This window comes from Garra rufa, chromosome 1 (genome assembly GCF_049309525.1).
Source record: "Garra rufa chromosome 1, GarRuf1.0, whole genome shotgun sequence".
Lineage (NCBI taxonomy): Eukaryota > Metazoa > Chordata > Actinopteri > Cypriniformes > Cyprinidae > Garra > Garra rufa.
Genome location: NC_133361.1, coordinates 2236048 through 2262084, shown reverse-complemented (window position 1 = coordinate 2262084; position 26037 = coordinate 2236048). Strand labels below are relative to the sequence as shown.

Here is a 26037-nt window from a genome sequence, read left to right as displayed (position 1 = left end):
CCCTGATTATCTGTAATGATTAAACAATAGTTTAACATAGTGTGTAGTATTGATTATTTGCGGTATCGGAGTGAAGAGGTTAGGAGAACGATCTAGGAACCTACTGGGAATGTTCTGAGAATACATGGTATTTATCAAACATAATTATTCATAATAAACTTAATTTTCCAAATTTTACTCTAAACTCTTGTATAGACACTATCAATTTTAGGATTGAACTGCTCACTGCTAGAAGAAGAAGAAGAGTTGCTAAAGTAGACAAACTCTTTCAATCTCAGTCATGTGTGGAGTACAATATAGTTTATTAGGCAAATAAAAGCTTCACTGAGAAATTTTAAATCCCAAAAAGCAATTGTAATACTTCATAGCTTTTAGATATTAAAGCTAAAAATCACAAAATGTAAAAAAAATAAACCTTTCCTGGTTCGAATACAATCAGCAGACAAGAAAAGTTGTTCATAAAACATAAAAAGATAATGTATTAATAAAAAAGGTAACATTTAATCAATAATTACTCAAAGCAAATACAAAAATGAGCTGGATCTCTCTCTGCTACTGAGTTACAAGTAGGGATGGGTATGGTTTTAATGATATTACAATCCTGCTTACAAACATATAGGAAACCCATAAGAAAGCACAATGATATCATTTAAATCATGAAGCTTAATGATATAGGAATAAAAGGAATAAAACTTTGACATTGTTCTTTGGGAAGGAACTCCATCTTTGAGTTGATCTGAATCTCAGTTGAATCTGCTGGTTTTGAAGATGAAGATGAACTTTATTCACTGTGACAACTTTACATAATGTTTCTTTCGCATGCCTCTTGTAATGACAGATTGATCCAGATTATATTCTATTGCTCGATGCATTATTGTGTCACATTTGGTGAGGATGCTGCATCAGATCTGAAGAAGATGTGATTGTTCTTTGTATGTCTGCGTAGAGAAGATGAATATCTGAAACACATCCCACATTCAGTGCAGTGATAAGGTTTTTCTCTAGTGTGGATGTTCATGTGTGTCTTAAGGTTTGATGATTGTGAGAAACTCTTCCCGCACTGATCACAAGTGAACGGTTTCTCTCCAGTGTGAACTCTCATATGGTCTGTAAGTTTTCCTTTCTCTGTGAAATTCTTTCCACACTGATCACATGCATAAGGTTTCTCTCCAGTGTGGATCCTCTGGTGCTGTTTCAGAATTGCAGCTGTAGTAAAAGTCTTCTCACACTCAAAGCACATGTACTCTCTCACACCAGTATGTTTTTTCTGATGTATTTTCAAACTTTGTAAAAATGAAAAACTCTTTCCACACGAATGACATGAATATGGTTTCTCCTTTGTATGAACTCTCAGGTGTGTCTTCAGTTGTGAAGCTCTCAAAAATGTTTCCCGCATTGATCACATGTGTACAGTTTCTCTCTAGTGTGGATGATCATGTGTTCCTTAAGGGTTGATAATTGTGAGAAACTCTTTCCACACTGATCACAAGTGAACGGTCTCTCTCCAGTGTGAACTCTCATATGGTCTGTAAGGTTTCCTTTTAGTCTGAAATTCTTCCCGCATTGATCACATGTGTATGGTTTCTCTCCAGTGTGGATACTCTCATGTGTTTTCAGATATGACGACCGTCTGAATCTCTTGTCACAGTGTGAACACTTGTAAGGTTTCTCTCCAGTGTGGATCCTCTGGTGTTGTTTCAGATTTCCAGCTGAAATAAAAGTCTTCTCACACTCAAAGCACATGTAGTCTTTTACACCAGTGTGCATTTTCCGATGTCTTTTCAAATTTTGTAAAAATGAAAAACTTTTTCCACACAAATGACACGAATGTGGTTTCTCCTTTGTATGAACTTGAAGGTGCTGCTTCAGTTCTGAAGCCCACATAAATGTTTTCCCGCATTGATCACATGTGTACAGTTTCTGTCTAGTGTGAACTCTCATGTGAAGCTCAAGATTACGTTTGCATGTGAAAGTCTTTTCACACTGAGTGCAGGTGACAGATTTCTTGTCTCTTCTTTTCTTTAAATCTTTCTGTTTGGGTTTTTCTCCACTACAGGCATGATCTTTCTCCTCAACTTCACTCAGTTCTTCTTTCACCTCATTGTCTTCAATCCACTCTGAAACTAAGGTAGAAACAGTACTTTTACTATCCAAGAATATAGTGAAAACACTATATATTAGCACAGAAGCAAGATCAAACAAGCACAAAACACAAGATACTTCTCTTTTCTATTAAAATTAGCATTTTATTGGATAAACCTAAGACATACAAACTAATCCAACACATAAACACATGCATTCACACACGTTACAGAGAGTGAAAGTGAGGAAAGAATGAGTTTATAGGAATGAAAATATGAAGTCCCAAGTTTATAGCAATATGTGCAATTGTTTAGACCTGAACAACCATTAATCACTTAATTAACCCTCGTATTGAGTCTCTCAAAGAGGTTATTACACTTTATATCAAATGCACCAGTTCAGATAGAATCTGGAGGTTGTACTTGCGTTGCCTTTGTGTTGAGGGAATTCCTGTAGTCACGTCGTTCCAGAAAGGGGTTTTCCGAGGTTGCTGATTGGTTGGAAGTTCGGTGGTCATTCGTTGTGAAGTTTTGGGCATTGGTTGGAGATGCGGAGTTGTGCGCTGGTTTAAGTTCAGGCGGGCACAGACGTTCGGGTCATGACTTGCGGCAAAACTTAACTAGAACACGAAACTCTCAACGAAAAGAAATAAAAGACTTAAAGTAAAAGACAGAAGTGTAACGATCTCCTCATGTTTTCTTTAGAGGAGCGGCTGGCGACCAGCAGCGTCGAAACGTGACACGAAGAAGAACGAACGAGTAAGAGAGCATCGCTAAAAGCTAGAACTAAAAGCGAAATTTTATGGTGTCCAGAGTATTTAAACTCAGCGTTTGGACACGTCCCAAATGGTGTCTTGACCAATTAAAACATTGTCCTAACTCGGGGTATTGTCAGTTTCTCCTCCCAAAACATAAATCACAATGTTATATTATCAATCCAGTGGTCCAGATTTTCCCGCTCTTTGCAGAATTAAATTTGGATGTGATTTCTATAACAAGACTATAAAACATTTTTACAAAGAATTGAATTATAGAAACATTTCAAGCTCAGGCATACCAAACACAAATATAAACCATTAAGCAATTCAATAGTTATCAAAAGTGACATACACAATGAGTGATTAAAACATAACTGACCAGGGGCGTCGTAGTTGGGGGAAAAGGGGGACTAAATTACCAGGGCCCCAAGTGTGGGGAGGGCCCCCGAGGATCAACCCCCCCCCCCGGAACGTAGTACAGCGGGGGCCCCTTAGCTGAGTCAGTGCACAGGGCCCAGAACGACACAGCGACGCCCCTGTAACTGACAAATGTGTGGGTTACATAAATAATAGGAAGTTTTGCATAGAAATGATTAGTTGCTCATACATCATTTTAGCATCATTTTAGGTGCATACATACATGAATAGGCAGTTTTCTGTGGCGAATTGGGAACCTGAGGGTATGTTATAGAGGTCGACCGATATTGGTTTTTACTGATACCGATAGCTAGGTTGGACCACAGTTGCCGATACCGATTAATTAACCGATAGTTTTTGAAAATTGGTAATAAAAGGCAACTAAAAATATTGTTCTACTATTTTTTTACTAAACCATACTTTTGTAAATTAATAAAAATATTAATATTAATTATATATTGATCATTAAAGTTATTTCATAGTTCATCAATGTTAACAAAATAAACTTCAAAATTTAACAATATATCAGTAAATGTTGAAATTAACACTCTAACAAGGAACAACACTTCTATTCTACAGCTTTCATCAATCTTAGTTGATGTTACAAATGGGCTCATTGTAAAGGAATTGCAGTTTATATGCTTTTTGTTTATATTTGGAATCTCTGTGTGTCAGTCCTGCCATCTTAAAATTAAGATTCAATTTAATTACATTTTATATCAAATTTATTTCGTGCAAAATTTGCTTCATTTCATTTTTTTATTATATAGGCTACTTTTTAAAACAATAGACAGTGACAGACATATGTGGCTGCTTTAACAGGCTTCAATGCATGCACAAATCTATTTCGATCAATCAGATGTTATGTCCTGCTCTGAAAACATAACTGACGCTGTGTTCTTTACATCAGTTTCGTATAAAAGTATTCGAAAATGCAAGTGCATTTAACCGCATCCACAATCAAGCTTTTTAGGATGAACAAACACAAGCGCAAGTGAAAGTCTGTCAGTGCGCAAGTTTAGTGCATCCAATAGCACTGCATTACAAACAAGAAATGCGCACTTGTCTCATAGTGCAAACCCTGTGCAATGAAGCCCGCCGCGTCTCTAGCGCGCACACGTGACATATGCGGGGAAAACACAAGCTCGTTGAAGAGAGGATTGCGATGCATTGGAGAATCCATTTTTCACCCACCCTTAATGAAACCGAAAGTGCAGCGCGGACAACTCGCAGGTATAACACACACACACACACACACACACACACACACACACACACACAGGACGCGTCGCGTGTAGTTCAAGGGAAAGTCTAAAACAGTTTATTTAATCACCAAAGGGCAAATGTTTACTTAAAGAATGATCAAAAAGCGGCAAAGATTAGTTTAAAGAACAGATCAAACGAAAACAGAAAGAGCGATATACATTGTTGTAGCCATTTTAGGGTTTTTTTTTTCTGTTTTATTGTTTAAATATTATTTGTCTGTGTTTTGTTTCAGTTCAATCTGTTTATTACGAAAGAAGTTTGTGTAATTTGTAATGAACTGGACGGCAATACGCCGGGAGAATTGGAGAGGGTCAGACACAATTTTTTGACCACTTCGTACGTTTTTATTTGTGGAAAATCCCTTCTTAAACGAATTTCGTTTTGTATCATTTTTATGTTTATTTTAAATATATGTTTTTGTTGATCAGTTATTAAAAAAATGGAAAACTGGCATTGTGAAATAAAGTGCGTAACTACCATGCTTCCGCAGCCTGAAGAAAAAGGATAAAACATAAATTATAGCTCTATATGAAGCATATACAGACATTATTAGAGCAAAAAAATACAAACGTTTCACTTAAATGCACAATGCTCCATAATCCAGCCCAGGGTCAAGTCTTTATTAACATTACATCAAATCTGTCCCAAATATTTGTTAATGTAAAACTATGAATGAGGCGCTGTGGCAAAAAACACAACCCGGAAAAACTATCGGCAAGGATTTTTGCTGTAACCGATAGTTCCGCCAATCAACTAACGGTCCCGATTAATCGGCAAAAACGATACATCGGTCCACCTCTAGTATGTTCTCTCAGCTGGAAGGTCAAAATGTTAGGGAAGGAATCTCAGTCTCTGGGTTGGGGAGCCCACCAACCAAAATCTCGAATGATTTTCTTCATGTGATGTCCATTATGTGCATCTGTTCGACCATTAATCCTGGTTTGCTGTCCCAAATTTCCTTAGGATTATCAACAAGTGTCCTTTTGTGTTCATGCTGCAAGTTGTTCAAAGCTCGTAGTTAGTCAGTTAGGTTTGCTTCAAGCTGGCTGGCACCAGGGCATCAAATGTCAGATTTATGACGGGGCCTCTTGTGGAATTTGGGTCTGTAGAAGTGTTTCAAACTTCTAATCGAATCTCCTGAATTGTCTGATTTGCGCTGAGACGCTGCACCACTATGGGTCTTGGGAAAAGCTAAACAAGTTTATTGTGCTTTGGCTACACTTCCTTGGTGTTTCCCCTGCTCTTTTTCTAGCAAAAACTCACTCATCAATAAATGAAAGTTTAAAGTGAAGACCTAATTATTTCACAAGTCCATTGTTTTTGAATTTCTGTGTCACTTTTACTATATTTTATAAAATAGGTCCCATATGAAGAACGTTCCCAGTAGGTTTTTTTAGGTTATTAAAAGCAGTGTCTTGTATTTTATGTCAAAGTTTTATTACTTTATATTGTGATTGTTGGCCACAAACACAGCATTAACCTCAAAATTGGTAAGATATACTCATTTTTGCTGGATGAATAGTTGATAAGGGTAAACTTTTAATTCTGAATCAATTTAATGAAATTCGATTCCCAATTGAATCATTTGAATTTTATTTCATTCCCTACAGTTATGATTTGATTTTCTTGCTTTTATTCATTCATAATAATGTGTTCATTTAATCATATAATATTCGATAACTTTCTTTAAGTACCCAGTTCATTAGAAGTGTCTCTAATTATCTGAGACTTCAGCAGTTATTCAACAGCTCTAGAGATCATTTCTGTTACAACAAACACAATTAATAACAATTAACAATTAATAACCGTCAGTATTATTAATGAAGAATGAAGAATCAACACCAACCTGTTTGTTGTTCAGTATCTTCAGTGTGTTCTGGATCTCTCATCTTCTCTCTGTCCTCTTTAATAAACTCAGATTTGCAGATTTCAGCCCTTCTTGAAGATTTGATTCTCTTTTTTACTTCAACAATAAATCAAAGAGGCATTAAGTGACTTGCAGTTCTCAGTTACCTCTCTTTATACAAGTATAAATGTTTTACAGCATTCAAATTGCTTTAAAGCTGAAAAATAATGCTGAAACAGCAGCTTCAAGCAAACTCAAAATAAATCCATTTCTCCACGCTTACACTTTTAACACGTTGTTTTCGCTCAAATACGGCCAAAAGCAGTCTGTAAACAGTGATTTGCACACGAATACGACAGTTTTAACAACTGCAAAAACGGATTGACTGCGTAGAACTACTCTGTGTAAAAAAGCAAACTGTTGCAAATGACTAAATGTCGTAATAATCCGATACGTATCCGTCTTTCCTTCATCTGCGCTTTTAGCACGATTCTCTCTCACTGAGTTTTACAAGCGTGAGGGGGCGTGTCCACCACCTTCTTGTAGCCAATCAAATGAGGCTCTCGCGGACTCTCCGTTTACTTTAATCTGATTGGTTCAATAAACACATCGCACTCCAAAACATTTATCTTCATTTAGATCAGGATCGTACGGAGCCCCTTACGTCACCTGTAGAAGAAAAATAATTAATCCGTGGGGACGGTTTTGCAATTCGTTCCCTCAGTTTATAAACCGTACCCACGAATTCTTAAACTGTTCCCTCGGTTTAATAAATCGTGCCCACGGATTAACAAACCGTACCCACGAATTTCCAATCCGTGCGCTCAGATTTTGTAAACCGTAGGCTACCCTCGGATTTTGAATCCGTACCGACAAATTCATAATCCGTGCGCACGCTTTAGCAATCCGTTCCCACGGGTTTTAAACTGTACTCACGGATTTGTGGCCCCGATCAGTAGAAACAGTATAAACTGTTTACGTCATAATAGTAATTATTATTTTAATTTATAGGCTAAATAAATGAGTGCACAAATGTGTTTGTTCATTCTTAACATGTAGACTCATTTTGGTGATTTTATGATAATCTTTTCACTCAGAGTTAGATGCATGCTTCACTGTTAATGTAATTATTAAATATGAAATATATTAGGCTACATTACTTTTTACCTTCTCCTCTCCAAAACTCGTTTTTTTTTAATTCAGGTAATTTTATATTTTGAAAAATATTATATAAAACAAAGCCGTTTGAACAGCGCTCTTCACGTATTATTTTATTTTGGTACCATGACCGCACTTACAAAACAGGCTTCTTTTTATCGTTTATTTTACATTAATAACCAACAGGTTAAAACACATGATGTTTTGGCAGCTAATCTATTGGTGATTAATATAAAATAAAGCTAAAAACTCTGTTTTGTCAGTGTTGCATAGTCTCATATAGCCTACTGAGAAATAAAGTTTAATAAATGCAAAACAGTGCATCCAGCATATAAACAGGTGTCCTGGTTGAATTTGGGGGCGGGGCCACAAATCCGTGAGAGCAGTTTACAAACTGTGGGAACAGATTGCGAAAGCGTGCGCACGGATTATGAATTTGTGGGTACGGATTCAAAATCCGAGGGTACGGTTTACAAAATCTGAGCGCACGGTTTGTTAATCCGTGGGCACGAATTGTTAAACTGAGGGAACAGTTTAAGAATTCGTGAGAACGGTTTATAAACTGAGGGAACGAATTGCAAAACCGTCCCCACGGATTAATTATTTTTCTTCTACAGGTGACGTAAGGGGCTCCGTAGGATCGTTCTCGCTGTAGGTGGAATGGTAGTTTTAATGCACATGTAGCCGGGGTCGTGGCTAATAATGGGGGGTGTGGCTATGCAGGTAGTGTACATCTTTTAAGCAGGCATCTGAAAGTAGGCCTGCAGACGGGGTCCGATCTGTTGTGTGGACGCGTGCTGTCGGCTGGCACGTCCTTGTTTGGCTGTGCACGAACATGGTCTGGGTTAGCAGATGCAAACGTCGTGCTGTCTGGTAGTACCTCTGTGTCTAATTATGTATATGGTCTGGGTGAGCAGGTATGCTAAATAAACATTGGTTGTTTTGCTAACAAAGACGGGTTTTATTAAATAAGAGTGTTATGTTTTTAAGGTAGATGTAAACATCGTGGATTTGTTGGTCGACGGTCACGTTCATTCTTCTTTGATGTTTGCCGATGGTCACGCTCATTCTTCCTTGATCTGGAATACCTGTGGAAAATAGTTCAGGATTGCTTGCTGCCTTGCAGGTAATTGCAGAGGTTTTTAATATGGGACTTATTAATGTTTTTATTATTTTAATAGGATTAAAATAAAAATGAAGTGTTGTAATTTCCTTTTGAATATTGTTGATTGTGTTTTGTTTTTGTATTAGGTTTAGTTGATCGCTGTTCCTCCAGTGTTTGTTACGTTACGTTACATTTTTCTCAGCTAGCTGGTCTCGACATGTGTGCGCTGTATGCCTCCAGCGCAATTAAGATGTGATGAATGTTGTGAATCAGACTGGCTAGCTGAGCGTTTTTTTCTTTGTTTGTTTGTTTATTTGTTCGTTTGTTATATCACTTCCCAGCCTCGTGTTACCAGCCAACCTTTGTAGTCCTTTATACATGCGATGCTTTAAACACCTTAAGTATTCATTTGCATGAGGGTCATGTTTTCAGTGAAATTAATGGTTGATTTGGAGTGTGATTATTTTGAGTGAGGTGTTTTACATGTATAGAAAGTGGAGGGTGTAATTACTTTGTGTGGAGAAGCTGTAAGTGTATCGGAGTTTATAAAGGGTTGGCTGGCTATTAATATCATCTTTTTGGAGAGGGAATGAATTTTTTTGCTTTCTGGTGTATTTTTGATTTATATTAATTGTTATAAATTTATTTGTATTAATAAATTTATGTACGTGACATCAGTTTAAGTATTAGTTTGTTTCTTTTGTGGTCATCCCTGCATTCAGGAAAAGTCCTTGGGTTACAATTTGGCGTAGTCGGCAGGGCGACCAATTTATTTATTTATTTTTGTTTGTTTGTTTTTTAGGCTGGGAGGTGGATAGTTTTTGTTTTTGTTTTTTTAGGAGGAACAGCGATCAGCTCGTACGACGGTTGCTTTTTGGCAACATTGGATTGGTCTACTGCAGTTATGGCGGAGGAGCTGCAACAACTACGTGAACAGCTGGAGCAACTGAGAGTGGAAAATGAAAGACTGAGAGGCCAGCCTCAGGTTGGAGGTTTACCAAGTGTTACATCAAGTTCAGCCCCCGAAGGTAATGCACAGCGGCGTGAACAGGCAATATATTTTCCTAGAGAGAGAAAATGTTCCAAATTCTCTGGTAAAGTGTCCTCTGGTTCTCCTTCTTTGGAGGACTGGATTGAGGAGGTGGAAAGCTGTACTAGGGGGAGACACATGTCTGAGGTAGACAAAGCCATGTTTGTTTATGATCATCTAGAGGGGGAGGCTCGGACTGAAATTAAGTTTAGGCCTGGGGAAGTCAAAGAGAATCCTACTGAGATATTTGCAGTTTTGCGTGAATTGTATTGTTCCTCTTCTTCTTATGTGACTTTGCAACATCAGTTTTTTGATAGAAAACAGAAGGAGGGGGAATCTTTACAAGAGTTTTCTCATGCATTGATGAATCTTATGGATAAGGTACGAAAAGCTAATCCTAATGTTGTATCTGACCACCAGGTGGTTCTGCGAGATCAATTTTGTGAGAATGTTCAGGACCATACTCTTCGAAGAGAACTAAAGAGGTTGGTGAGGCAGGATTCATCCTTGACCCTCCTGGACCTACGCAAAGAGGCAATGCGTTGGGTGGAGGAGGGGCAGCCTCAAAGAAATCGATCAAGTAAAGTAGTCCATCACTCATTCGAAACTCAAGTTGTTTCCACATGTGAAGAGAATCGGGTTGTTAGTTCTGAATTTGCAGAATTGAAAGATATGGTCCTAAGACAACAAGCACAATTGGATTTGATTCTTAAAACTTTGAGTACCCCAGAAGGGGTTGTGGGTAATGCTAATAGAGTTCCCAAAAGTAGATTTCGCAGAGCACCTGATGGTAAACCCATATGTATCAAATGTAATCAAGCTGGTCATATAGCAAGATATTGTACCACCAATTTGCAAACTAGGTCCCCGCCTGCAGTTGGTTCTAGTGGTGGGGCCGTCGTTGAGTCAGTCTCATTGACGGAAAACTAGAGTCCTCCAGGGTGCAGAGCCACACGCTGGAGATGGGGACATTAGGCTCAAAAGTTAATTCTCAAGGCTTTTCTAGTTTGGTAGGGTCTTGTCCAACACTGACTGTTAAGATGGGAACTGTTGATGTTTTGTGTTTACTAGATACAGGCTCTATGGTTACCACTTTAACCGAGAGTTATTTCAATCGTTGTTTTTCTGATTTCAATAAAGGTGGTCTTCGTGACTGTGCCTGGTTGGCATTGAAAGCAGCAAATGGGATGGATATTCCATGTGTGGGGTATGTAGAACTTGATGTTAGTTTATTTGGGGTCACACTACCTAGTAAAGGGGTTTTGATTGTGAAGGATTCTTGTTCTCCTACTATGTATGCTCAGAAGGAGAAGATTCCAGCTGTTTTGGGTATGAATATCATTCGAGAGTGTTATGTCAACTTATTTAATGAACATGGTGCTGAGCTTTTTCAGATTCCCAGAATACAATCAGCTGCCCCAGCATGGAAACAGGCATTCCGCTGTTGTCAAAAAATTGAAGCGGTTTCAAATTCTTCTTCTGCATTTAAGGTGAGAGTACAGGGCAAGACTCCCGTTCGTGTTGCTGCAGGTACCATGACTATGGTTCCTGTTACTTGTCCCCAAGTTTCAGGTGCAGTGATGGAGTTTCTGTTAGAACCACTGGGGCCAGAGGAAAATACCCTTCCAGAGGGTTTGCTGCTGTCTCCGTCTTTGGTGCATGCAGAGAGGGGGTTAGTGTATGCACCTGTTGTTAATGTAGGGAGTACTGAGGTATGGGTGGCACCCCGTCGTATTATAGGTACTGTTCAAGTAGTGAAAGTGGTAAGTGCCCCCAGACCCAAGTTACAAATTTGTCCTGAAAATGTTTATAGTGCTCAAGTCTCTGCCTATGTAGCTGAGCCGTTGTCTAGTGGTAATATTGACCTTCCTTCTTTTGACGGACTTTCTGAGCAGGAAATGGAACAGGCAAAGCAGTTACTTAGCAATTATCAAGTTGTTTTTTCTACTGCTGAGGGTGATATAGGATGTACAGCTTTGATTAAACATGAGATTCCTCTAGTGGATGAGAAACCTGTTCGACAACCATATAGACGAATTCCTCCTTCTCAGTATGAGTCCGTAAGGTCTCATATTCAACAGCTTCTAGATAGTAAGGTGATTAGGGAGAGTAGTAGTCCTTATTCCTCCCCAATTGTCCTGGTGCAGAAGAAGGATGGAACAATTAGGATGTGTGTTGACTATCGTCAATTAAATGCAAGGACAAGAAAGGACGCTTATCCACTCCCACGAATTGAGGAGTCTTTGGATGCTCTGACTGGTGCAAGGTGGTTTTCCACCTTAGATTTAGCAAGTGGGTACAATCAGGTTGAGGTAGCTGAGGCGGATAAGGCGAAGACAGCTTTCTGTACTCCATTTGGATTGTTTGAATTTAATCGTATGCCCTTTGGGCTCTGTAATGCACCAGGAACATTCCAAAGACTCATGGAACGGTTGTTTGGGGATAAGCGGTTCTCTTCTTTGCTTTTGTATTTGGATGACATAATTGTGTTTTCCTCTTCCGTACAGGAACACTTGTTAAGGTTGGAGGTGGTCTTTAAACGATTGCAACAGGAAGGTCTTAAGATCAAGTTGAGCAAATGCAGTTTTTTCCAGAAGCAAGTAAAGTATTTAGGGCATCTGGTATCCGAGCAGGGGGTTGCCACTGACCCTGATAAAGTGGCAGCAGTAAAAGAATGGAGTCGCCCAGTGCATTTGGCAGAGCTTCGCTCATTTTTAGGTTTTGCCAGCTATTATCGCCGGTTTATTGAGGGATTTGCAAAGCTGGCTAAGCCTCTTCATGAACTGGTGACAAAACTGGGTGGCTCCGTAAGGAAGGGTAAAACGCCACGGCTGCCTTTAGTGTCTGTGTGGAATGCAGAGTGTGAAAATAGTTTTCAAGCATTAAAAACAAAGCTGATTACAGCACCTGTGCTTGCATATGCAGATTTCCACAAGCCTTTTGTGGTGGAGATAGATGCAAGCCATCAGGGTTTGGGGGCAATTTTGTCCCAGGAGCAGGGTGGGAAGCGTCGACCTATTGCGTATGCTAGTAGGGGTCTGCGGAGGACAGAGCGAAATATGGAAAATTACAGCTCCATGAAATTGGAGTGTTTGGCCCTGAAATGGGCTGTATGTGATAAATTTAGGGAGTATTTGTTGGGGAATAATTTTGTTGTTTACACCGACAATAATCCTCTCTGTCACCTGCAGACCTCAAAGCTGGGTGCTTTGGAACAGCGGTGGTTGTCACAACTGGCTTCTTTTAACTTTGTGATTAAGTACCGGCCAGGAAGAGTAAATCAAAATGCTGACGCATTGTCTCGACAGGTTATGAATAATGTGTTGCCAGGAATAGAACTTCCGCAAGTTTTACGGCAACAGTTAAGGGAAAGATCTCCAGAGCGGGTAGTGGTGAGTGCCAGTGAAGTTGTTGCATTGCCTGGGCGCTCACCGGAAGACCTTTCCTATCTGCAGAGGGCAGACCCAATTATTGGCCCTATTATAAAGGCTTGGGATACAGGTAGTGTTTTACGTTCTTCAGAGTTGGCTGGTAGGGATCCAGCTGTAAAGGAGCTGGTTAGGCAGTGGGATCGATTGCGTGAGAAAGATGGGTGCCTCTATCGTTTATCGTATATACCTGATGGCCATCGAGAGATTTATCAGTTACTGTTGCCTCAAAAACTTCAAAGGGAGGTGTTTAGTAGTTTGCACGACAGTCATGGGCACCAAGGTAAAGATCGAACAGCAGAATTAGTGAAGCGTCGCTGTTATTGGCCAGGGATGATGAGAGATGTGGAACGGTGGTGTAGGGAATGTCAGCGATGTATTCTTGCTAAAGCAGTCCAACCAAAGGTGAGGTCTTTTATGGGAACGTTGCAAGCATCCCGGCCTCATGAAATTTTGGCCATTGATTTTACCTTGTTAGAGGCTGCAAGTGATGGGAGGGAAAATGTTTTGGTGCTCACTGATGTTTTTTCTAAGTTCACGCAAGCCATCCCGACTCGGGATCAGCGAGCAAGCACTGTGGCAGAGGTTTTGGTCCGACATTGGTTCCATTTGTTTGGGGTCCCATGTCGTCTGCATTCAGACCAAGGGCGAAATTTTGAGAGTAACCTAATTGGTCAATTATGTAAGATTTACGGTATACAGAAGAGTCGCACTACTTCTTACCATCCACAGGGTAATGGGCAGTGCGAACGTTTTAACCGAACTCTCCATGACCTGTTGCGGACTTTGCCACCAGAAAAAAAGCAGCGGTGGCCTCAACATCTGCCACAGCTTGTGTACGCTTATAACACCACCGTGCACTGTTCTACTGGTATGAGCCCATATTTCCTAATGTTTGGATGCGAACCCAAATTACCTGTTGATTTTTTGTTAAATAATCAGTTGGAAGAGACTGCAGAGACGCCTGAACAGTGGATTGTTGAACATCAAGGTAGGCTTCAGGCAGCATATGGTGAGGTTCAGGAGAGGCTGAGAGAAAAGGTTGCTCGCCGTAACAGACGCTATGAGGGTATGATAAATGATCAGGGTTTTAGAAAGGGTGAGCTGGTTTATCTTAAAAACCATCCTCGTGGACGAAATAAAATTCAGGATGTGTATGATTCATGTTTGTATAAGGTGGTCCGCGAACCCGGGGAGCAGGGTGCTGTGTACTCTGTTGCTCCTGTGTCTCAGGCAGGGCCGGTGAAGCAGGTGCATCGGATGGAAATGCGTAAGGCATTGATTGACCCGGTATTAAGTGATGTAGATCCTATTGCGTCTGATGAAGCAGTTAGTTCCAGCAGTGGGTCTGATACTGATTCAGATAGTGATTTGGCCTCCTGTGTTTTATTGCCAGGGGATTGTGAAGTGCCGGTTGAGGATGGTACTTTGGATAGTTCCGCTGTATCAGAGACTCAGCCTTTAGAGCTGAGGCGTTCTAGAAGAACTACAGCGGGTCAGCACTCAAATCCATATAGACTGCCTAGGACGCTAGTTGCATCAGTAGAGGAGTTGTAACCCTGGAAATTGAGGTGCTGTTCTCGGGGGTAATTTCTTGAGCATGTGTGCATCGGCGGGTCGCCGTTGAATTCCTGGGGGGAAGAATGTAGCCGGGGTCGTGGCTAATAATGGGGGGTGTGGCTATGCAGGTAGTGTACATCTTTTAAGCAGGCATCTGAAAGTAGGCCTGCAGACGGGGTCCGATCTGTTGTGTGGACGCGTGCTGTCGGCTGGCACGTCCTTGTTTGGCTGTGCACGAACATGGTCTGGGTTAGCAGATGCAAACGTCGTGCTGTCTGGTAGTACCTCTGTGTCTAATTATGTATATGGTCTGGGTGAGCAGGTATGCTAAATAAACATTGGTTGTTTTGCTAACAAAGACGGGTTTTATTAAATAAGAGTGTTATGTTTTTAAGGTAGATGTAAACATCGTGGATTTGTTGGTCGACGGTCACGTTCATTCTTCTTTGATGTTTGCCGATGGTCACGCTCATTCTTCCTTGATCTGGAATACCTGTGGAAAATAGTTCAGGATTGCTTGCTGCCTTGCAGGTAATTGCAGAGGTTTTTAATATGGGACTTATTAATGTTTTTATTATTTTAATAGGATTAAAATAAAAATGAAGTGTTGTAATTTCCTTTTGAATATTGTTGATTGTGTTTTGTTTTTGTATTAGGTTTAGTTGATCGCTGTTCCTCCAGTGTTTGTTACGTTACGTTACATTTTTCTCAGCTAGCTGGTCTCGACATGTGTGCGCTGTATGCCTCCAGCGCAATTAAGATGTGATGAATGTTGTGAATCAGACTGGCTAGCTGAGCGTTTTTTTCTTTGTTTGTTTGTTTATTTGTTCGTTTGTTATATCACTTCCCAGCCTCGTGTTACCAGCCAACCTTTGTAGTCCTTTATACATGCGATGCTTTAAACACCTTAAGTATTCATTTGCATGAGGGTCATGTTTTCAGTGAAATTAATGGTTGATTTGGAGTGTGATTATTTTGAGTGAGGTGTTTTACATGTATAGAAAGTGGAGGGTGTAATTACTTTGTGTGGAGAAGCTGTAAGTGTATCGGAGTTTATAAAGGGTTGGCTGGCTATTAATATCATCTTTTTGGAGAGGGAATGAATTTTTTTGCTTTCTGGTGTATTTTTGATTTATATTAATTGTTATAAATTTATTTGTATTAATAAATTTATGTACGTGACATCAGTTTAAGTATTAGTTTGTTTCTTTTGTGGTCATCCCTGCATTCAGGAAAAGTCCTTGGGTTACACACACATACACATATATTAAAAATAAATAAATAACGACTTAAGATATGGTAAGTTGTACCATTAGGCTAGACTTCTGTGTGTTTTCAAACTGAATTGCCAGACACTATGGGAACACACAGCCATGTTTATGTTTATATAAAGTGCTAAACAACGGTATTACAGATGATAAATGGTGAATAAGTTAGAAATTAATATTTAACAATTATTTTAAACACAAAATAATCCTGTTAAAAAGGCATTTCTGGAGTAAAGTCTCCTTTCTGCACTAACTCCAGCGCTATTCTTACGTGAAGCTGACATTTAATTCACATTTCTGTTACCCTCAAGCCTAATTACGCAAAATAAGATATGAAGCAGAGCGAAAAGCAAATAATAGGGAAGAAAGAGAAGAAAAAGAGGACTCACACTCACCATACAACTCTCATACTAACTTAAAACTTTTGCAGATGATTCTGATTATTCTAATGTGGAAATATATGCATATTTTTATCATAAACAAACTTTTTTTTTTTTGCAGAATTTCATGTTTGAAATAAGCTTTTAATAAAGTGTAGATATCAAAATGGATTAAAATGATAATTCTGACTGTATAGCTAAAAATATGACAAGGTTAAGCGTCTGCAAATCATGTTTACTGAGCGCCTCTGATCTGCACGCGCTTCTCCAGCACGCGCTTTCTCCTGTCTTCAACATAAAGCCGCGCGCTCGCGTAATTTAAAATTTAAAATTTAAAAAAATAACGGTCATTTTGTTTTACTGACTGACTAACATTCGTTGATTGATCTCTTTAATAGATAATTACTCATAATTAATATATATATATACGAGAGTAAATATTGTTATTTTATGTAGATTTGACAGGACTAATGGAAGAGAACATGATGTTAACCGAGACGTTTTCGTTTACTGACCGAAAGAGGGAAGCACTTCATCGTTAATTCAGCGGTAAGAAACCAGTGTAATGTTATCCTAGTTAGTCAAAGAAATGTTATTTGGTGCTTTAATAAACATAAAATCTGGGTTATTATACGGTATGGTACTTCTACATCTTACATATTAACGAATAACTAACATATTAAAGGATAATTCAGTCTTATTTAATGCTCCTTATGATGTTTATTATCGGTAATGATTCAAGAATAGTTCAAAACAAGACATAGTGTGTAGTAGTGATTATTGAGGTCACTTACTGTATCGGAGTGAAGAGGTTAGGAGAACGTTCTGGGAACCTTCTAGAAACATAAATAGAACATTCCGTATTGGTTAGCCAGGAAAGTTTTCTTAACGTAAATAGAATTAGAATCCCTTTTGGTTAGAGGAACGTTCCGAGAATGCATGGTATTTATCAAACATAATTAATACATTTCATTTTCCAAATTTTACTGCAAACTCTTGTATAGACACTATCAATATTAGGATTGATCTGTCCACTGCTAGAAGAAGAAGAAGGGTTGCTAAAGTAGACAAACTCATTCAATCTCAGTCATGTGTGGAGTAAGATGTAGTTTATTAGACAAAAAAAAAAAAAGGTTAACTGAGAAATTGAAAATCCCAAAAAGCAATTATAATACTTCATAGCTTTTAGATATTAAAGCTAAAAATCACATTATTTAAAAAATAAACTTTTCCTGGTTCGAATACAATCAGCAGACAATAAAAGTTGTTGATAAAACGTAAAAAGTAAAGATAATGTATTAATAAAAAAGGTAACATTTAATCAACAATTACTTGGATCTCTCTCCTACTGAGTTGCAAGTAGGGATGGGTATGGTTTTAATAATATTACAATTCGCTTATTAAACATAATAGGAAACCCATAAGAAAGCACAATGATATCATTTGAATCATGAAGCTTAATGATAAACAGGAATAAAACTTTTGGACGTTCTTTGGGGAGGAACTCCATCTGAATCTCAGTTGAATCTGAAGATGAACTTTATTCATTTCTTTCTCATGGCTCTTGTAATGACAGATTGATCCAGATTATATTCTATTGCTTGATGCATTATTGTGTCACATTTGGTGAGGACGCTGCATCAGATCTGAAGAAGATGTGATTGTTCTTTGTATGTTTGTGTAGAGAAGATAAATATCTGAAACACTTCCCACATTCAGTGCAGTGATACGGTTTCTCTCCAGTGTGAATCCTCTGGTGCTGTTTCAGATGTTCAGCTGTAGTAAAAGTCTTCTCACACTCAAAGCACATGTACTCTTTCACACCGGTATGCATTTTCTGATGCCTTTTCAAATGGTGTAGACGTGAAAAACTCTTTCCACACAAATGACATGAATATGGCTTCTCCTTTGTGTGAACTCTCAGGTGTGTCTTCAGGTCTGAAGCCCACAAAAATGTTTTCCCACATTGATCACATGTGTACAGTTTCTCTCTAGTGTGGATGTTCATGTGTTTCTTAAGGCCTGACGATTGTGAGAAACTCTTCCCGCACTGATCACAAGAGAACGGTTTTTCTCCAGTGTGAACTCTCATGTGAACATCAAGATTATGTTTGCATGTGAAACTATTTCCACACTGAGTGCAGGTGAAACATTTCTTGTCTCTTCTTTTCTTTAAATCTTTGGGTTTTTCTCCACTACTGCCATCTTTCTCCTCAACTTCACTCAGTTCTTCTTTCACCTCATTGTCTTCAATCCACTCTGAAACTAAAGTAAAAACAGTAAATTTGTCAAAAAAACAACAACTGAAAAATGAAAGGACGTAGAGTGAGAGGACATAAACATTAACTCTAATATAACAACAGAAAGCAGACAATTGCATCAGAAAATTCTGACCATTTTGATGCAGTTTTATAAATTCCTGAAGTTCCTGAAACTTTTCATGATTGAGGTACATTGATCTTCAACTTTATATTTTTAAAGCATGATAGGCACAAATCTCATGTTTCTAAAGGGAGAGCTATTAAAGGTCCCATATCGTCAAAATCAAAATTTCCTGGCTTTTTTCATGATAACTAAGGTCTAGGGGCTATCTAACTACCATATGAGTTTCAAAACAGTCAATCCACAGTAAACTGCACACAGCCTGCTTAAAGTAGCTGTTCATTTTCACAAGCAGCTGTGACTTCCGTAACGATGTGACGTCCGATCGACTCAAGTCACCGCCTTCAGTCACAAACCAACGTCCCACCCTCCTTTTGTCAAACGCCCAGACAACAACGCATCCATTCCATTATTGAGCAACAACAACAGGAAAACAAGTTGAGAAAACCCTGTTCAGTCGATAGATGTCAAGCTACTATCATTACACAGGCTTCAGAACAACGTGAATATAAGAGACCAGCGGCACGTCAACTTCAGCCTCTTTCACACAGCGATTCCGGTAAATACACGCATAATGTGTCCCACGATTTGTTCCGGAATTGTTTAATTTGGTTCATTCACAGTTGTTTTCCGGAATCTGTGCGTGCTTTACACACAAACCATAAAGACATGTGACGTTTGGATGTGAGATGTAATGTGACGCGTACGTTTCACTAAACTGAAACTAACCTGAACAAACTGTGCTTCAGCGCTGATAGTGAGGAGCTGGCTCTGCCTGATGATCGCTGCTTCATTCCACTTTGCACGTAACGTTATTTTTCGTTGTGAAGAGTCGCTTGATAACGTGCATCATTACTACAACACTGCCTTTAGGTTCTGGCTTTGGTTCACACAGTTCCCGTAATTTTCCAGAATCAGCGCGCATTGTGAAAGGGGCTTTACTAAAGCAACAGTTATGTAGCCTACTGCATTCGGTGTTTGTAAAAGAAAAAACATTAATGATCATTCTAAAATATCCTGTTGAGTATCAGCTCTCTCTATTGCTCTGAGCTCGCTTACGCTTACAGTATACATGACCGTAGTTACCTGTGATTGGCCTGGTTGTGCGTCACTCAGAAAACAACAGGCCAATCAGAAGAGAGGCTCATGAATATTAATTAGATGGGCCAAAATCGACCTGTTTTTGACAGAGCTCTTAAAAAAGGAGCTGTAAAAATATATTGAGATGGATTTTGGCACTTATACCGCAAATATATATTCTTAAGGACATCAACAAATAAAATAAACCTCCAGAAATGTGTACGATATGGGACCTTTAAATATGTTTGATCAACAACATCAATTATGAACACAGGCAAAAGAGAGAGGACCAACAAAGTAATTATAACTGATATTGTTGTAGACAATGTCAATGTGGCCAATTTAGTGACTTCCTCACCCCTTTTGAGACTTTATTCAAAAGCATAGCAACAAAATCAGTTTCTTGGACAAACCTTATTTAGATTGCAACACACATTGGAGTAAATGTCATAAAAATGGTCTCATTTCCCAGAAAGTAACCTAAAATTTAACACATGGGTAGAAATATATATATATATATATATATATATACACTACTGTTCAAAAGTTTTGGGTCAGTACATTTTTATTGTTTTTTTTTTTTTTAAAGAAATTAATACTTTTATTCACCAATGGATGTATTAAGTTAATAATTAAAAGTTTATTAAAAGTTAATAATTTACATTGTTATAAAATATTTATATTTTGAATAAACACTGTACTTGTTAAACTTAAACTTAAACTTGTTTTTCCTGAAAAAAAAGAAAAAATCACAGGTTTCAAAAAATATTTGTCAGCACAACTGTTGATATTATCCAACATTGATCATTCTAATAATAAATCAGAATATTACAATGATTTCTGACGGTCATGTGACACTTAAGACTGGAGTAACAGCTGATAAAAATTCAGCTTTTCATCACAGGAATACATTTTTTTCTGAATTTTTATTTAAATAAATGCAGATGAGCAGAAAAGACTTCTTTAATGACTATGACAAGTCTTACTGACCCCAAACTTTTGAACGCTAGAGTATATATATATATATTGTATAGGTTAATACGTTTCTTATTTGGCCAGTTACAAACAAATACTTGCGTGATGATCAAGTTTGTATCGTTTTATCAATTCCCTATCATCATATAACTCCAGTACATCATATGTAGATTGGAAAGTGTGCATCGCCTCCTCTTTACTGCCATATTGTTACTTCTAACTAGGAGCTGAGACCTTAACACTTAGGAGCCTTTATGAAACACTGAAGTCTAGGAATAAGAGTGAAATTCTTGGAAATTTTCACACACTTAAGACTAAAATTTATACATATGGCCCAAACATTTGATGCTTCAGCAATATTATTCAACAGCTCTAGAGATCATTCCTGTTACAACAAACACAATCTAAAACAGCCTGAAGCTTTATAACCGTCAGTATTATTAATGAAGAATGAAGAATAAACACCAACCTGTTTGTTGTTCAGTATCTTCAGTGTGTTCTGGATCTCTCATCTTCTCTCTGTCCTCTTTAATAAACTCAGATTTGCAGATTTCAGCTCTTCTTGAAGATTTGATTCTCGTTTTTACTTTAACAATAAATCAAAGAGGCATTAAGTGACTCACAGTTCTCCATTACCTCTCTTTATACAAGTATAAATGGTTTACAGCATTCAAATTGCTGTAAAGCTGAAATATATAATGCTGAAACTGCAGCTTCATGCAAACTCAAAATAAATGCATTTCTCCACGTTTACACTTTTAACACGTTGTTTTCGCTCAAATACGGCCAAAAGCAGTCTGTAAACAGTGATTTGCACACGAATACGACAGTTTTAACAACTGCAAAAACGGATTGACTGCGTAGAACTACTCTGTGTAAAAAACAAACTGTTGCAAATGACTAAATGCCTAATAATCCGATACATACTGCTCCGTCTTTCTTTTATCTTAGTTTTTGCACGATTCTCTCTCACTGAGTTTTTCAAGCGTAAGGGGGCGTGTCCACCACCTTCTTGTAGCCAATCAAATGAGGCTCTCGCGGACTCTCCGTTTACTTTAATCTGATTGGTTCAATAAACACATCGCACTCCAAAAAAATTATCTTCATTTAGTTCAGGATCGTTCTCGCTGCAGGTGGAATGGTAGTTTTAATGTACACATACACATATATTTAAAATAAATAAATAACGACTTAAGTTATGGTAAGCTCTAACATTAGGCTAGACTTCTGTGTGTTTTCAAACTGAATTGCCAGACACTATGGGACACACAGCCATGTTTATGTTTATATAAAGTGCTAAACAACGGTATTACAGATGATAAATGGTGAATAAGTTAGAAATTAATATTTAACAATTATTTTAAACACAACATAATCGGGCTAAAAGGCATTTCTGGAGTAAAAGTCTCTTTTCTGCACTAACTCCAGCGCTATTCATACGTGAAGCTGACATTTACCTCACATTTCTGTTACCCTCAATCCTAATTAAGCAAAATAAGATATGAAGCAGAGCGAAAAGCAAATAATAGAGAAGAAAGAGAAGAAAAAGAGGACTCACACTCACCATACACTGTAAAAAGTGATTTTTTGACCTTGTAAATAATGGAAACATTATTTAAGTATGTTTTACTAACAAATTCTATTTTGTCTTTTTACTTAAAAATGGCATGTTTAATTCAGTACATTACTTGCAGTTTCTTTGTCATTTATTGTTCTAAAATACATATGTAAATTTAAATACAATCTCCTAAGTAATATTTACTTAGTGTTCGCCATCTAATCAAATCACACCAAAAAATGAACAACTCAAGTAAAATATACTCAATTCAGCAAGAAATTGATGCGCATGCGCGTCTTTGGGTCCGAGTTTGAACTTTGAAGTGGCGCGCAGCCGCAGAGGAAAGGAAGAGAGACTTCACGACGGCTAATGTGAATTTTTACCACGGTAAGTTATTAATATGCTTATTAATTAATTGAAGTATGTTTGCAGAAAAGTTTAGAGTTATTAAGCTATCTGCAGTCCCAGTGGTTTGTGCCTACCGTTTGTTTTTTATCGAGTCACGGATGCTATAAGTGTTCATACAATGTTAACAGATTTTTAGATAACGTTAAAACTTATATATGACCTTAATCTTGTCAGACGATTATTGTAAAAATTAGTTTTAACATCCGTGCAAAATTAGGTCGAGGCATTGCCCTGTCGTGTTCGAGCATTCTGTCCTAGAAAAGTTCGAGCTGCCGAAATAATCACCGTTTGTATCACACAGTATTAACGCTAGTTTTTAAAATGCACTTGTACAAGGCAAATATTACCTTGAACTTTATTTATGTTGTTTACCTATACTATCGGGTATGATAGCTATATATAGAAATCGATAAGGTGACTACTGCACACTTTTGCAAGTACACAAGTCTAAATGCTTGTTTAAATAAATCTTAATTACTTAACAATCAACCTTATATAAGTTATAAAGCCTGTATTTGTCATGATCTGGGCTGTGGGGCTTCCCTCAGCCACATGAGGTCGCTGTTCCCTGCACTGCTAATTGTTATCACCTGTCTAGATGTCATTATCACTTCCACCTGCTCACTATTAAGGATAAGGACTATAAGAACTCTCATTTCCCACTCTTCATCGTGTCTGCATTGTCTTCCATGTCTGTCTCAGGTATTGTGTTCATGCACCCATTGTTTTAGGACACCCCTGGCTCACCAAACATAACCCCCGGATTGATTGGCAGCTCAAGTCTGTGTCTGAGTGGAGCATTAAGTGTTATGAGTCTTGTCTTGTGTCTGCTTGTTCATCTGTTTCTAGATCTGTGTTTCAGGAGAAGACGGCGGATCTGTGTAACGTGCCCGCGGAGTACCTCGACCTGAAGGAAGTGTTCAGTAAGTCTAGGGCTGCTTCTCTTCCTCCTCATCGTCCCTATGACTGTGCTATAGACTTACTGCCAGGTACGTCTCCGCCTAAGGGCAAACTTTATTCACTCTCAGTTCCTGAGAGAGAGGCTATGGAGAAATACATTTCTGATTCTCTAGCAGCGGGGTTCATACGACCTTCCTCTTCTCCAGCGGGGGCGGGATTCTTTTTTGTGGGGAAGAAGGACGGATCTCTGCGACCTTGCATTGATTACCGAGGGCTGAATAATATTACGGTAAAGAATACTTATCCTTTGCCGCTAATATCTTCAGCCTTCGAGAGGTTGCAGGGAGCGTCCATCTTCACGAAATTGGATTTAAGAAACGCTTATCATTTGGTCCGCATCAGGGGGGGAGATGAATGGAAGACTGCCTTCAATACCCCCAGGGGGCACTTTGAATACTTGGTCATGCCCTTCGGCTTGTCCAACTCCCCAGGGGTCTTTCAGGCACTCGTCAATGACGTGCTGAGAGACATGGTCGATCAGTTTCTATATGTCTACCTGGACGACATATTGATTTTTTCTTCGTCTCTCCAGGAACATGTTCAGCACGTCAGACGAGTGCTCCAGCGGCTGCTAGAGAATGGGCTTTTTGTCAAGGCGGAGAAATGCGATTTTCATGCACAGTCTGTTCCTTTCCTAGGGTACATCGTGTCGGCCGAGGGTATGCGCATGGATCCCGAGAAAGTGAGCAGGTGGAAGTGATAATGACATCTAGACAGGTGATAACAATTAGCAGTGCAGGGAACAGCGACCTCATGTGGCTGAGGGAAGCCCCACAGCCCAGATCATGACAGTATTTTACTTCATGATGTTCTTTTAATGACAAACATCCACTTTACACGTGGTTGATATCTGCAAGCAGTTGGAGATTCACATTTGTTTCCATATGACTGTTAATCTTGAGTAAAAAAAGTTAGTTTACTTTAAAATATTTTGTTAAATGATTCAAAATACATGCCATGACAAATGCAAATCATTAATTTTTAATTTACATAACTGCATAACCACAGTCAATGCATTGTAAAGGTAAATTTAGTTGTAAGTGTATTTCATGTCAGTAAGATTGTTAAAAAAATTAATTCTGACATGAACATTTCTTACATTCTTTTACAGATATTGCACTCACTATTCAAGCTAATGCAAGGTAAGTTGGCAATAATTTATTACAGCACACCTAACAGCAACAAGTATGCATTCACATGTGCATCGTTTGTAGGAGCCGGAGAATGTGGTGGTTATGTAAAAAATACAGCTTTCAGGCAAACCGAAGACTACAGCTATTAAAACAGTCAAACATGGAAATGCAGGCCATCAATCATCAATATCTTTATGCAGATTGTCTTTGTCTATTTAAAATATTTAAATGCCCTTCAGATACACTTATCGTAAACTTTAGTTATTTTCTTTTTGTAGGCATAATATGCAGTGATTTAAAAAAAAAAAAATTGAAGTGCAATACAAAAATGTACCAGTGCACTCAACTCTAATCATCACTTGATTGTGTTACATTTTATTTTATGTTTTAGATCAAAAATGAATTCAGAAGAATCACCACAATTTCCTTGGAGCGTACATTCTTGGAAAAGCTGGACTTCTATACTCCTAAACTCCTGGAAGGAAATCTTCCACAATCATTGTTTTTGCAGAATTTTTTCATATTTGAACCCTGTCAAGCGCTGACGATGATGCTGAGATCCATGTTTTCATTCTGAGGAAAATTGAAAGGCTTATACACCATTGTTGCAAAACTTAAAGAACACCCAATGATGGTCAAGAAGGCAGCACCATACATTTAAATGTCAGGTGTATGTAAACGTTTGTACAGGATTTCCAGTGTAAATTGTTATTTTGTTTATATTTTTATCTTTCTATCTTTCATTTATAAATTGTCTTTAGAAACCATTTAAATGTTTCCCAGAAGACATAATAATTTACACCAATTATCATTTCCAGAGGTTTACACCCTCCTGACTCTAAATGTACGGTGTCATCTTTAAACAACTACAACTTCAACTACAGTACTATTTAAGATGTCCATTCTTATGCATTTTAAGTAATGCTATTCTGCTGGAGACTATAGATGCAGAAAAAATAAAGTTAGCTAATAAAAGGCAGCTACTAGTTTGACATTACTTTCACTTTTACACTTTTGTATTTGATATCTGCAACTGAGATTGTTATAAAATGTTTGTTATATTTAAATGTTTTAAAGTGCGTTATATTATTAATGCACTGTGTGGTTGTTCTAAAAAAGTTTACTGGCATAAATTGCACTTTAGTGTACCATTTAGCAGAACCATCAAACAGATGCAGTTTTTACTATTTTTGTATTTCATGCTCTCATTTGTTTACCGAATCTCATTGAAATAAAAGTATTCA

The 26037-nt window shown here is 38.2% G+C and overlaps 1 protein-coding gene across 1 annotated transcript in view; it reads right to left on the bottom strand.

The window, feature by feature from the left end:
- LOC141327925 (uncharacterized) overlaps positions 1 to 26037 on the bottom strand; it is a 123988-nt gene that overhangs the window by 88987 nt on the left and 8964 nt on the right. The window contains 3 exon segments of the mRNA XM_073835377.1: positions 937 to 1386; positions 1389 to 1966; positions 17995 to 18414. Coding sequence (XP_073691478.1) covers positions 937 to 1386; positions 1389 to 1966; positions 17995 to 18414 — 1448 coding nt within the window.